The 13927-nt window shown below is 41.9% G+C and overlaps 1 protein-coding gene across 7 annotated transcripts in view; it reads left to right on the forward strand.

Moving 5' to 3' along the window:
* The first annotated feature begins 1038 nt into the window (after window positions 1-1038).
* Window positions 1039-13927, forward strand: part of Senp7 (SUMO specific peptidase 7) — a 116061-nt gene continuing 103172 nt past the window's right edge. For all 7 annotated transcript variants that reach the window (XM_029470363.2, XM_029470364.2, XM_029470365.2 and 4 more), the window contains exons 1-2: window positions 1039-1210; window positions 8245-8297. In XM_029470363.2, coding sequence (XP_029326223.1) covers window positions 1171-1210; window positions 8245-8297 — 93 coding nt within the window. In that variant the 5' untranslated portion in view covers window positions 1039-1170. The remainder of the gene's footprint in view (window positions 1211-8244; window positions 8298-13927) is intronic.

Here is a 13927-nt window from a genome sequence, read left to right on the forward strand (position 1 = left end):
TTTTATTAACAGAACTAGGACCAGGGTCTTGAAGCCCACACCCACAGTGACACACCTACTGCAAAAGGCCACACCTCTTAATAGTGTCATTCCCTGGGTCAAGCATATTATAGTCTTAATTCTAGTGGCTCTTTTGAAAAGAATTAGCACACAGGAAATGAGAAGGGGAAACTGGGTCATGGAATACCTAACATTCCCGGCTCCAACTGGGTGGGAAGATTACAACGTGTCTAAATGTCATACAAGGTGGGGGAGAAAAAAAAAAAGATGTGAGTTTCTTGCTCCTGTGTGAGAGGGGGCACAGGAAGAGCAGAGAGAGAGGAGTGGGGATGGTGAGACAGTAACAGATGGCAGGTGCATGGGGAGAATCCTTGGCCCCAGAGAGTGGAGCTCTGGGACAGCCTGGGGCTTAGCATCTGCAGGAGTAGGGAAGGTGAGAGGCCAGGAGGCTGAGGTAGGGGTATTTGTGGATGGGGACTTTGGGGCTTTGATATGCAATCACAGGTATATGTCAACGAGGAGCCATCTGCCCCATCTGCTAGGCAAGGGAAACAAATGCTAGCCTTTATCTATCAGAGATCTATGTGCTGGGCCACGACTGTTATTTTGGATCCGGAGGCCTAACAGTACCAAACACAGGCTTTATAGTTTTTGATAGAAAAGACTCATATTTGTTTATTTCTTACACCAAACAACAGGAACAGCTACATTTTGCTGTCCCTATTTCTAAGTTTGAGTAGGCTCTTGAGGACAAATAGCTAGAAATACTACAGACAGTAGCTTCTCATATTTTGGGGGGTAATTTTGTTCAAAAGGCATAAAAGCAGAGGTACTCGGTATCTGTAATTTTTGTCAACTCAAATTTTAAAGTCAACGGGTTAAAAAATAGTGAATCAAGTTTTTCCTTAGGGACCCTCGTGGTCTAAGTCCCCTCCGCCTAACGAACGACAGAACGATAGGCTCGCAGGCAAAACAAGGCCCAGGAAGCGCTACCTCCGGCAGAGGTGGGAGGGGCAAGGGACTTCCGGTCGGGGGGAGGCGACGACTAGTGCGCAAGCGCGAATCCCACTTCTGGCTTTCTCTCTTCCCCTCCCCCTCCCTTCCCCAGCCCGAGGGGTCCTGAGGTGACAGCGCCTGGAAGTGGGACTGGAGGAGCCGGCGGAGGAGAAGATGGACAGGGCCAGGCCTGGGCGTCGGCGAGCTTCATCAGGTGAGGAGAGCCCGCGCGAGGGCCGAGCCGACCATTGTACCTGCGCGGCTGGCGGCGGCTCCGCGGCGCGGTGGGGAGGGAGAGAGGGAGGGAGAGAGGGAGGGAGAGAGGAAGGGAGGGAGAGAGGGAGCGGCGGGGGCGCGCATAATGGAGAGCTGGGGTGTGTGGGGGGGCGCCCGCAGCTGTCGAAAAGCCTCGGCCGCCTGCCCCTTCTGCACCCCTTTGGTATGCTCCCTCCTCCCGGGACACGCTCCTTGATTGTCTTCGGTCCAGCCGTCTTCTCTGCTGGCTATAGCCGCTGTCCTGCCACGCCTTCTCGTAATTGCACCCGCGTTCACTTTCGCTCCCACCTTCCCCGCGCAAGATGTCACTCTCCTTTCCGATCCTTTGACCCCTCGCCTGGCCGGCTTCCCTCCTTCCTTTGGCAGATCGGAGAAGCTGCAAGCGAGGAAGGCGGGGCTTGTCGGTCGCCCCGCAGCTCCTCGAGTAAATAAAATACTCCTGCTGTCCCTCTCGTCCGACAGGCTCGTTTAATAGCGTTTTTCTTTTCCAGCCTCCAGCATCTTCCAAAAGTGATTCGAAAGTCAAAGGATTTGAAGCCGGGTTTTTTGTTTTTGTTTTTGTTTTTTGTTTTTTGTTTTTTTAAATCTCAGCCCATTTTTTGGAATTGTTTTAAGACTTGAAACTCAAGAACCTCTTTTAAGTTTTGTATAAAATTGAGATAGAGCTCCGCCCCGTCGACAAGTTATTGTTATACATCTCATCTGTTAAGTGCACCTCTTAAGTCCTGGAGTCAGCTCCCGTGTGCATAGAAAAGCACTGTCTAGTACATAAAACAGCGTCGATGAATTCATTGAGTTGTTTTTGTTTTCTTTTCTTTTTCTGTTTTTGAGAAAAGGTCTCCCTGTGTAACTCAGGATGGGGTCATATTCCTATTCCCCCTGATTACCTCTTCTGAATGGTGGGGTTACAGGCCAGGGGCCCCCCCCCCTTTTCCTCTTTCTGGTTTTTTGAGACAGAGTTTCTCTGTGTAGTTCTGGCTATCCTGGAACTTAGTTTGTAGACCTGGCTGGCCTCCCAACTCAGAGATATCCCCTTTTGCCTCCCATGTTCTGGGGTGTTAAAGGCTTGCACCACTACCAACTCAGCTCAACCCATTGTAAACTTTCTCATTATACGGTTTATTTTGGTAGAGTTAGACTCAGCAGTTCCAAATCTATTTAGGTATGCCCGGTGGCAATGTGTCTAAAACTCTTACAGTTGAAGTGAAGGCTATGAGCACAGATCTCTATGGACTCGGTTTGACAGAGTTGAACTCCCAAGATCTTTTCATATGCAATGGATTTTATCAATATTTTTGTCTTTTTTTTTTTTGTTTTGTTTTTGTTTTTGTTTTTGGAGGAATGGTCATCATCCTCTTGCAGCCTTGGAGCTCAGGAGTCTCCTGCCTCAGACTTTTCCCATGCTAGGATTTTAGGTGTGTTGCTACCACGCCTAGCTTTTTCCCACTGCGTATTTTAAAGATACTAGCTGTTCTTTGCCTTTGGAATTATATTTATGCAAGATGCATAAATATATGCAACATTTATGCAAAGGTGTTTTTATATGCATGTCTCTACTGCTGAGTTTTTGTTTTAATATTCCTGCTCCCTGGGGTCAAGTAAAATTGACATACTAGAAAAATGCCATATCTAGTATCACTTGGGAGTTTTTGAATGGAGAACTTTAGGTGTAATCATAATCTCAGTTTAAGATGTACAGTCCCTTCTTAATAAGTACGTTTCATCCTGGCTTGGTACATTTATATGTGTTAGTGTGTTATATCAGGATATTAGCCTTTTCTATCCATTGGCGGAATCTGTGCCCCTCACCTGGTTATATCCACTTATTATAGTTTATTTGATGCATATACTTTTAGAAACAGAACTTTGAGGGGCTGGAGAGATGGCTCAGCGGTTCAGAGCACTGACTGCTCTTCCGAAGGTCCTGAGTTCAATTCCCAGCAACCATATGGTGGCTCACAACCGTCTGTAATGGGATCTGATACCCTCTTCTGGGGTGTCTGAAAACAGCTACAGTGTACTTTCATATAACAAATAAAGAAATTTTTAAAAACAAAAAACAAACAAAAAAGGAATTTTGAGAGTTAAAAAGTGGTTAGTCTGAAAACACACAGTTATTTATGTTAGCTATATCTATAGGAAAGATCTTTTTGGGTGAATTTTGAGATTAAGACCCCAGATTCATAAAAATTGTTGGTGTTCATGTAGAGAATTTTTTTTTTTCATGACTCTCCTTTGGAAATGGCCTTTCTGCAGAGGATGTGTTATCAGAACCATTCAGAAATCTAGTTTTCTAGCTGCCCCCAGTATGCTTCTAGTTGTGTAATATGAACATTAAGGAAATTACTTAATAGTACATTTGACTTTTCACATAGATATTAACAGAAGTATGCTGTCCTGCCACTTGATCTGCAGAACAGGATGGTCTCACATTCAGAGATCTGCCCGCCTTTGCCTCCTGGACACTCAGAATAAAGGCGTGTGCCACCATCTCCCTCTTCAAATATTTTAGTTTTGATTTATATATTTTATTTTATGTCTATGAGTATTTTTCCTGCATGCACACATGTGTACCATGCATGCTCCTGGTGCTTGTGGTGATCAGGAGAAGACACCAGAGCGTTTCGAACTGGACTATAGTTGTGAACCGCCATGTGCTGGCAATCAAACCTATGCCCTGTGCATGAGCAGTTAGTGTGCTTAACTGCTGAGCCATCGCTCCTGTCCCTGGAAACAGTTTGTAGCACAGTAATATCACCTCCTTTTAGCATGACCCAGTTGTTTTCTCTTTTTCTTTTCTTTTCCTTTTTTTTTTTTTTTTTGTTCTTTGTTTTTTCAAGACAGGGTTTCTCTGTGTAGCACTGGCTGTCCTGGAACTCACTCTGTAGACCAGGCTGGCTTTGGACTCAGAAATCCTCCTGCCTCTGCCTCCCAAGTGCTGGGATTAAAGGCGTGCACCACCACTGCCTGGCCCCGGTTGTTTTCTTGACTTTGTTTTAGAGTAAATCTCTTTTTCATCACCTGAGATTCATGTGCTCATCAAAACCAGTGGTCCAACACTCTGTCTTCCTATTCATGTACTCACAGAGCTCAGCTCAGTCTGAGATGTAGTTTGCAAGTGTCTGAAAATGACATTGGTGGACTGTACCTTCTGCACTCTTGGCCTGACAAACTTTCATTCTTTCAAAAACCCTTTCAAGTGACCTATTATTTTTGATTTATGAATGAAACTAGGATTTAAGAGTCATAAGCATCTATAGTAAGAGCTAGTGTTAGAAATAGGACCAGGATTAAAATTCTGGTCCTAAATACAGTATCTATATCTTTAATATCTTTTACTGACATTTTATGTTAATTTTCCATACTTTGGGGAAAAAAAGAGTTACATGGCTAAAAAATAACTAGTTGGGGTTTAAATCCAAAAACCAAACTACCTTCAGGGTTTCTAAATTCTTTGTGTGCTCTTGTATATTGTGGCTCATGAAGAAAGTGGTTTTCAAGTGAGGGTAGCGGAGAGGTGCTGAAGGGAGGAGAGGAAGGGGAGAAATGGATATAATTCTATTTCAATTAAAAACATAAAAAAGAAGAAAATTGGCTGTGAGGACTGGTAGATGGCTCAGTGGGTAAAGGTGCTTCCTGATGAAACGGATACAAGAATTCACTTGGTGATGAGAGAGAGACAACTGAGCATTGTCCTCTGACCTCCACATGAGCGCTGCAATATGTATGAATCCTCCAGCCCCCAATAAATAAATGAAAATGTAGCAGAGTGCGTCCTGATTTCTTCTTGAGGGCTTAGTGTCCTATTATATATTTTCCTAACATGTATCAGTTGGTCCAGGTGATATCTGTTTGTAGTATTAGAAGTATAATGTGGCCTGGCGTTGGTGGCGCACGCCTTTAATCCCAGCACTTGGGAGGCAGAGGCAGGCGGATTTCTGAGTTCCAGGCCAGCCTGGTCTACAAAGTGAGTTCCAGGACAGCCAGGGCTATACAGAGAAACCCTGTCTCAAAAAACAAAAACAAAAAAACCAAACCAAAACAAACAAACAAAAAAAGAAGAAGTATAATGTGACCTGGATCAGCAAGTTGTTCTTAAGTGACTGGGTCCTAAGGGTGATAACCAGGGGATGAGAAGATAAGATAGGAAAGCAGGGATCTGGTCTTGCACAAGCTATTTCTTAATGCCAAACAAGTTTATCAAGAATTACAGCATCTTATATACAGTTTGTAGGGGAAAATGGCAGAGTCAGCAGAAAACTAACATAATGGGACAGTTTGCAAGAAACCAATCAAGCAATTTTTCCCAAAGAGAACACAAGATATCTCAAGTTCATCACAGACCAAGTGCTCACTGGCTTTGGAAGGGAAAAGTTGGGTTCTCAGGATCTGGAAAACAGCAGCTCCTCCAAGGCCCTGGCCATTACTGGCCTTGCGGAGCATGTACCTGTTATAGACGAGGGACTAAGTTCCTTCTCTGTGCATCAGGACCTCAGGGAAAGTCCTGCACTGGCCTCTTCCTCAAAAGCAATGGGCTACGATTAAATTCAAATTAAAAAGCTGCAACTAATCATGGTGAATCTGCATTCTTTTCCAAGACGATACCTAAGGCAGTTGAAGTAAGTAGGATTGTTCAGAGAAAGTGTAAAGAGCTAGGCATGGTGGCACACGTCTTTAATCCCAGCACCATGTGACTTCAAAGCCAGCCTGGTCTATATAGCAAGTTCTAGGCCAGCTAGGCCTACATTAGAGAGAAACCCAAAAAAACCAAAAGCAAACAAAAAACCCAAAACAACAACAACAAAAAACCCCAAAACAAAACAAGGTCAGATAATTTGCAAATGGAGAAAATAGACATTGGCAAGCAGTTAGGTAGGTAAACTAGGAGTAAGGTTAGGAGGAGAGTGGAATGTTAGCATTTCAGAGAAAGTCATGTGAGGGATTTGCCCATAGAGGTTACTTTTCCTGGTGAATGTGGTCCAACAGCAACAGAAGAAGGCAGATTTGAAGAACCTGAAGGAGCTAAGGGATGGGAGGAGGTAGGCCACAGGAATAAGCTGAGAAAGTGAGAGGAGGGGAAGTACACAAGTTGGAGTAGGGAGTCAGGGTTAGAAAGAAAGGACTATGAAGTCTGATTTGCAAGGGACTAGGAAAGGTCAGCGGAGAAGAAGATGGTTAACGATGTATCCGGCAAACTGTAGTTAGGGTGAGGTGCTGGAAGAGGGGGCATGGAGGAGATTTGGTGACGGGGAAAGTGGGGATGAAGACAAATACAGATACAGTTTGAGAAGTTAATATTGCAGTCATGGCTTGTTGTGAAATAGGCGAGGTATTATGAAAATGGAGTTTTAAAAATCTGAGCTCAAGAATTGGAGGTTTTGTTGGGTTGAATAAAGGACGTAACTAATTTCAGAGTTTTAAAATGTGAGTTTGCAGCCAGCCATGGTGGTACACACTTTAATCTCAGCACTTGGGAGGTAGAGGCAGGCAGGTTCTGAGTTTGAGGCCAGCCTGGTCTGCAGAGCAAATTTCAGGACAGCCAGGACTATACGGGGAAACCCTTTCTTGAGAAGAAAAAAAAAATGTGAGTTTTCGGTGGTTGGGGATAATAAAGTTGATAATGAATCCAATGATACTAAGCAGTAGGAGGAAGCAGAAGAATAAGTTTAGTTTAACGTAGGGTAAAGTGATGTGACAGGACGTGGAGTCAAGGAAAGGGTTCGGGGCCAAGGACAGCATGTGGAATGAGAGGTTTATATTTCAGAAGTTGGGTGAAGCTGGGTGTGGTGGCACACACGTTTAATCCCAGAACCTGGGAGGCAGAGGCAGGTGGATCTCTAAGTTCAAATCTACAACATCCTTCTGAAAAGACTAGTGTAGCTGTAGGCTGCTATCCTAGCACTTGTGGTGGATAGAGACTGAAGGGTCGTGGGCCCATTGGCTGCTGGCTGAACCTGGAGGTTCAATGAAGGAGACCTTGTTTCTAGTAAGGCAGCGATTGATACGCAGAATACCTGATGTCTTCTGTTTTCCCTACATACTCAGAGATGTGTGCAGCTTGCACACATACCTGCCTGTATGTACCCTACATGTCCATTACATGCATGTACTCAAACATACAAAAGATTGCTTCTCCATCATTTATTGTGACAAAAATTTTCTTGCCAAATTATAGTAATATGCCACAAGTAGATGTCTTGGTGTTATGTATATACACATGAATATGTATGCAGTTTTTATTACGAAGTCTGCTATATAATTTGGTAGGTTACAGTTATTTATTTATTTTTTGAATAGGATCTTACCATTAGCTTTGGTTGTCTGGGAACTTGGTATGTAGACTACCAGGCTGGCCTTGAAATCACAGAGTCCCACATGCCTCTTCCTTCTGAGTGCTAGGATTAAAGGCGTGCTCATTATACCTGAGATGAGTGCCACATGATAGTATTAAGCAAATTATTTGCTGATTGAGAGAATTCATATAAGTAAAACCCACAGGAAGTCTGAAAACACTGATGAGTAAAGAGTTAAAGTGTTTCTATTTATGCAGCGTTGTGAGGCTGTGTGTGTGTGTGTGAGTGTGTGTGTGTGTGTGTGTGTGTGTAAGAGAGAGGAAGGAAATCTTTTTGTAGAAGACTGCCAACTTCTAGATAATGTCACCTCTGCTCTCTCTCACGAGCATTTGCCCAATCATCTGATTCTACCATGGGTATGAAGTTTTTATCAGGAAATTTCTGTTTAGTTCTTCTAAATTACCCTCATGCTGGAGACTTTTGTGACTGTCTGTGACACTGACACATGACAGATTTTTTGGTCGTTAGGCATAGCCCTTTAGGATCTACAGAACATATCAGTGTATTATAAGCATAACAAACAATTTTAAATACGTGGTATATATAAAAGGATCCTGTACATTAAATTCTGTCATTTAGATATTAAGTAATGATTTTATTATGTCTTTCATCTTTGTAGAGATTGTTACAGAGGGAAAAAGGAAAAGGTCAGCACCAGCTGATTTACAGAAGGTATGTGTTCACATATTTATGTCTTCAAAGTTACTGATACCAATACCATTGTGCTATTTTCTTTTTAGTGTAATTAAAATATACTGTAAAACTTTAGTCAGTGTTTTAGGTACAATTCTGTGTTCTGATTAACTGAGGGTGGAACATGGAACTTTATGAGACTTGACTTAAGTTATTTACATGGTAGTCAGTATACCTTCCAGTGCTCATTTTAGATTTTATATAAAGCATAGTTCAGTGTTTCTTTGGTGAATGAATGGCATGTCTAATGTTCATTTATTAATAATTTAGATTTAGAAGAGTTATATTCCTGATATATGCTGAAAATGACACCTTGTTTTTGTTTAGTTTAGGTTTTTTAACTAACCAATTAATTAATTAATTTTTATATGTATAGGTACTTTGCTTCTATGTATGTCTGTGTATCACATACATGATTGGTGCCTGCGGAGGCTAAAGGATGATGTTGGATCTCTTGAGACTAGAGTTAGAGATGGTGTGACTGAGCCACCATGTGGGTTCTGGGAATTGAACCTGAGTCCTCTGGAAGGGCAGCTGGTGCTCTTAGCCTCCTGAGTCACTTCTCCAGACCCTGCACTTCCTTGCCTGCCTGCCTGCCTTCCTTCCTTCCTTTTTTTAATTTTCTAAATTTATTTGTATTTCCTGTGCATTGGTATTTTGTTTGCATGTATGTCTATGTGAGGGTGTTGGGTGGGTCCTCAGGAATAGGAGTTACAGACAGGTGTGAGCTGCTATATGGGTGCTGGGAATTGAACCCAGGTCCTCTGGATGAGCAGGCAGTGCTCTGAACCACTGGGATATCTCTCCAGCCCTATGTTTTATTTTCTTGAAACAGCATTTCATGTAGCACAGGGTAGCCTTGAACACACTATAAAGCTGAAAATTATTCTTCTGTTCTACCTTCTAAGTACTAGGATTACAGTATATCAGGATGTATAATTTAAAAAATTATTTACTTATTCTGTATAAGACAAAGCTAGCAAGAGCAATTACTAATTTCTACTTATGTAACACTTTTTTTTTTTTAAGATTTATTTATTTATTATATGTAAGTACGCTGTAGCTGTCTTCAGACACTCCAGAAGAGGGCGCCAGATCTCGTTACAGATGGTTGTGAGCCACCATGTGGTTGCTGGGATTTGAACTCTGGACCTTCAGAAGAACAGTCGGGTGCTCTTACCCACTGAGCCATCTCACCAGCCCGTAACACGTTTTTAAAGTCATCTTTTAAAAAAAGTGACCCCCAGCATTTTGTGGTTTAAATGTAGGAATAACCTGATTTACATAATAAGTATTAATTATTTATTAGATAAATTTTTTGCTTTCATGCACCCTTTTATTTTGAGACAGGGTTTTACAATGTAGCTCTGGCTGTTCTAGAACTCACTATGTAGACCAGGTTGCCTCAAACCCACAGAGATCAGCTGCCTCCAGAATGCTGAAATTAAAAGCACTCAGTACTATTTCTGGCTACATGTTTAGCCTTAATTTAGAACATTTTTTTTTTTTTTGCGTGTGTGTAAGGCAGTTGTAGCATTTGGCAGAGGAGGGTGATGGGAGGGAGTCAGTAGTGCTTTAGAGAACTATCTAAAGAATGTTATTTTAGGTATTTATTTTCATTAGTTGACTTAAAATTTGCAGGGGGTGCTTTCTCCATTTAAAATGTTTGATTTAGATTAAGTTGGGTGAGTGATCTATCTATCTATCTATCTATCTATCTATCTATCTATCTATCTATCCATCCATCCATCCATATATATGTGTGTGTGTGTGTGTGTGTATTTTAATATTGCCAGATCAGAAACTGTGATATCCAGTGATTCAGTTCATTTTTTGTTACTATATCAGGATACCCGAGCCTAGTAATTTGTAAAGAAAAGAAGTGTTGAGCCAGTGAGATAGCTCAGTGAGTAAAAGAAAATAAATGTATTTTGTTCACGGTGTTGGAGAGAGAGCCATTGGCATTTGTTCATTTTCTCTTGAGAGCCTTGTTCAGCTTCAGCTTTTGACAGAAAGTAGAAGAACACCAAAAGAAAAAAAAAGCCGGGCGTGGTGGCACATGCCTTTAATCCCAGCACTCATAGGCAGAGGCAGGCGAATTTCTGAGTTCGAGGCCAGCCTGGTCTACAGAGTGAGTTCCAGGACAACCAGGGTTACACAGAGAAACCCTGTCTCAAAAAACCAAAAAAAAAAAAAAAAAAAAAAAAAAAAAAAAAAAAAATAGAAGAGCAAACAGGCTGAAGATGAGGTGAGAGAGAATAAGTTCCAGCAGTTCTTTGTAATAATTGCTCTCTCTCTTTTCCTTCATCATCCTCATTATCATTATTGATACGATTTTTTAAAAGATTATTTATTTATTTATTTCATGTATGTGAGTACACTGTCGCTGTCTTCAAACACACCAGAAGAGGGCATCAGATCCCATTACAGATGGTTGTGAGCCACCATGTGGTTGCTGGGATTTGAACTCAGGACCTCTGAAAGAGCAGTCAGTGCTCTTAACAGCTGAGCCATCTCTCCAACCCCATTATTTTATTTTTTTAATTAAGAGTTTCACTGTGTAATCCTATCTGTCATGGAATTCTCTATGTAGATTAGGCTGGCCTCAAATTCACAGAGACAACCTCTACCTCCCAAATGCTAGGATTAAATTTATTTGACACCACACCTGATGGAGGAGGGTTTCCTGTGTCCAGAAGTTTGAGGTTAGCCTAGGAAATATATCCATAATACTGAATTGATACATCATTGTCAGATTCTCTTCCCTGAGTTCTCCTGCCCGTTCCTCCTTCACCCTTTCTCAGTTTTCACAGTGTTGAGCATGGAACCTAGGGCTTTGAAAGTGTTGAGGCTATACTCTGCCGCCAAAGCCACACCCCCTTTCCATACTCTTTAGAATGACATTCTTATTTTCAAATAACTTGTGACTCAGAAAAGTTACAGAAATAGGACAGAATTCCTGTGTACTATTTGTTCAGTTTATTCTGATGTTAATATCTTATATGAGGGCTGGTGAGATGGCTCAGTGGGTAAGAGCACCGACTGCTCTTCCGAAGGTCCAGAGTTCAAATCCCAGCAACCACATGGTGGCTCACAACCATCCACAACGAGATCTGGCGCCCTCTTCTGGAGTGTCTGAAGACAGCTACAGTGTACTTACATATAATAAATCAATCAATCAAAAAAAAATATCTTATATGAGCCTTGATCTGATACTTTAACCTATAGATCCATTCCAAGATTCTCCATTTCCTTTACTTGTTATACTTTTTAATTTCTGTGTTTGATTATCACATTTCTTTAGTATTGTTGTTTTTATAGCCATGACACTTTGGAAAAGAACTAGGTAATACTTCATAGACTATTCCTCAACCTGAAAGGATGTGTGTGTGTGTATGTGTGTGTGTGTGTATGTGTGTGTGTGTGTGTGTATGTGTGTGTCTGTGTGTGTGTCCGTGTGTGTGTGTATGTGTGTGTGTGTGTATGTGTGTGTGTGTGTGTATGTGTGTGTCTGTGTCTGTGTGTGTGTGTGAGTGTGTGTGTGTGTGTGTCTGATTGTTTGGTTAATGAGAATTTTTTTCTGTGAAGGAGAGCTGTCCCTTTTCCATTTATTTATATCAAGTTCTTCTCAGATACTTATTTCATTCTGTTTATTATAATCTACTGTTGATGATTTTGTTGGTCAAAGTTTTGCAGTTTTGGCAATAGGGTATTTTTCAGGTTGGCTTCTGTGTTCCCTTGTGTGTATGTGTGTATGCATTTGTATGTGTATTCATTTGTGTGTGAGTGCATGTGCGGAGAACATGTACAGGCATGCATGTGGAGGGCAGCCTCAAGTGTCCTTTCTCCTCCCGCCCCCCCAAGTCTAGACCCTCCAACAGGATCTCTTGCTGTTTTGGAATTTGAGAAGTAGGCAAGGTTGACTGCTCAGTGAACCCCAGAGATTTGTGGATTTCCACCTCTCCAGTGCTAGGATTTTAAGTGTGAGTTACCACACACATACACACACACCACACACATGAATACACATATTTATATTTATTCATACACTGATGTTTAATGTGAATCCTTGGGGTTGAATTCAGGTTTCTGTGCTTTTAGAAACAGAAGTAGTGTGCTGAGTACTCTATTTTCCCAGCCCTCCTGCAGCCTTTTAACATCGTGCTATTTTTTTTTTTTTTTTTGAGTGCTTTCTTTTTAGCATTATAAGATATGTTTTTGGCAGTTCAGGATGTTAATTTTGTTACTTAGCCTGCTGCTGTGCATACTTTTTTTTATGTTTTTTTTTATTGGGTATTTATTTCATTTACATTTCCAATGCTATCCCAAAATTCCCCCACACCTTCCCCCATCCACTCCCCCTACCCCCCCACTCCCACTTCTTGGCCCTGGCGTTCCCCTGTACTGGGGCATATAAAGTTTGCAAGACCAATGGGCCTCTCTTTCCACTGATGGCCAACTAGGCCATCTTCTGATTCATATGCAGGTAGAGTCAAGAGCTCCGGGGTACTGGTTAGTTCATATTGTTGTTCCACCTATAGGGTTGCAGATCCCTTTAGCTCCTTGGGTACTTTCTCTAGCTTCTCCATTGGGAGCCCTGTGTTCCATCCAATAGCTGACTGTGAGCATCCACTTCTGTATTTGCTAGGCCCTGGCATAGTCTCACAAGAGACAGCTATAACAGGGTCCTTTCAGCAATATCTTGCTAGTGTATGCAATGGTGTCAGCATTTGGAGGCTGATTATAGGATGGATCCTTGGATATGGCAGTCTCTAAATGGTCCATCCTTTTGTCTCAGCTCCAAACTTTGTCTCTGTAACTCCTTCCATGGGTGTTTTGTTCCCAATTCGAAGAAGGGGCAAAGTCTCCACACTTTGGTCTTCCTTCTTCTTGAGTTTCATGCGTTGGCAAATTGTATCTTATATCTTGGGTATTCTAAGTTTCTGGGCTAATATTCACTTATCAGTGAGTACATATTGTGTGAGTTCTTTTGTGATTGGGTTACCTCACTCAGGATGATGCCCTCCAGGTCTATCCATTTGCCTAGGAATTTCATAAATTCATTCTTTTGAATAGCTGAATAGTACTCCACTGTGTAAATGTACCACATTTTCTGTATCCATTCCTCTGTTGAGGGGCATCTGGGTTCTTTCCAGCTCCTGGCTATTATAATTAAGGCTGCTATGAATATATTGGAGCATGTTCTGTGCATACTTATTAGAGGAACAGTTTAAAGAAAGACAATTTTATTTTGCCTCCTGGTTTCAGAGATTTTAAACACTGACTGGTTTTAGGCCATGACAAGGCAGAAACACGGAGGAGGGCATGGAGAGCAAAACTGTTCACTTCTCGGTAAGCAGGAAGCTGAGAGGAAAGATACTCGGTCCAGGGCCAGAGGAGAGTCCTTCAAAGGCTCGCCCCAGTGAGCCACTTCCTTACTGGGCTTCACTGTCCACAGTTTCTCTGTTTTCCAGTCATCTCTTGAGATTTTTCTACCTATCATTTAGTTATGGTATGGGTTGAGTCAGCTTTCATGGTTTAAATCTCTGGAAACACCCTCACAGACACTCAGGTGTGCTTTACTGATGGCAGTGCAGTGCAGGTGTCTG

Source organism: Mus caroli, unplaced genomic scaffold, assembly GCF_978045245.1.
Source record: "Mus caroli unplaced genomic scaffold, Mus_caroli_1 scaffold_17, whole genome shotgun sequence".
Classification (NCBI taxonomy): domain Eukaryota; kingdom Metazoa; phylum Chordata; class Mammalia; order Rodentia; family Muridae; genus Mus; species Mus caroli.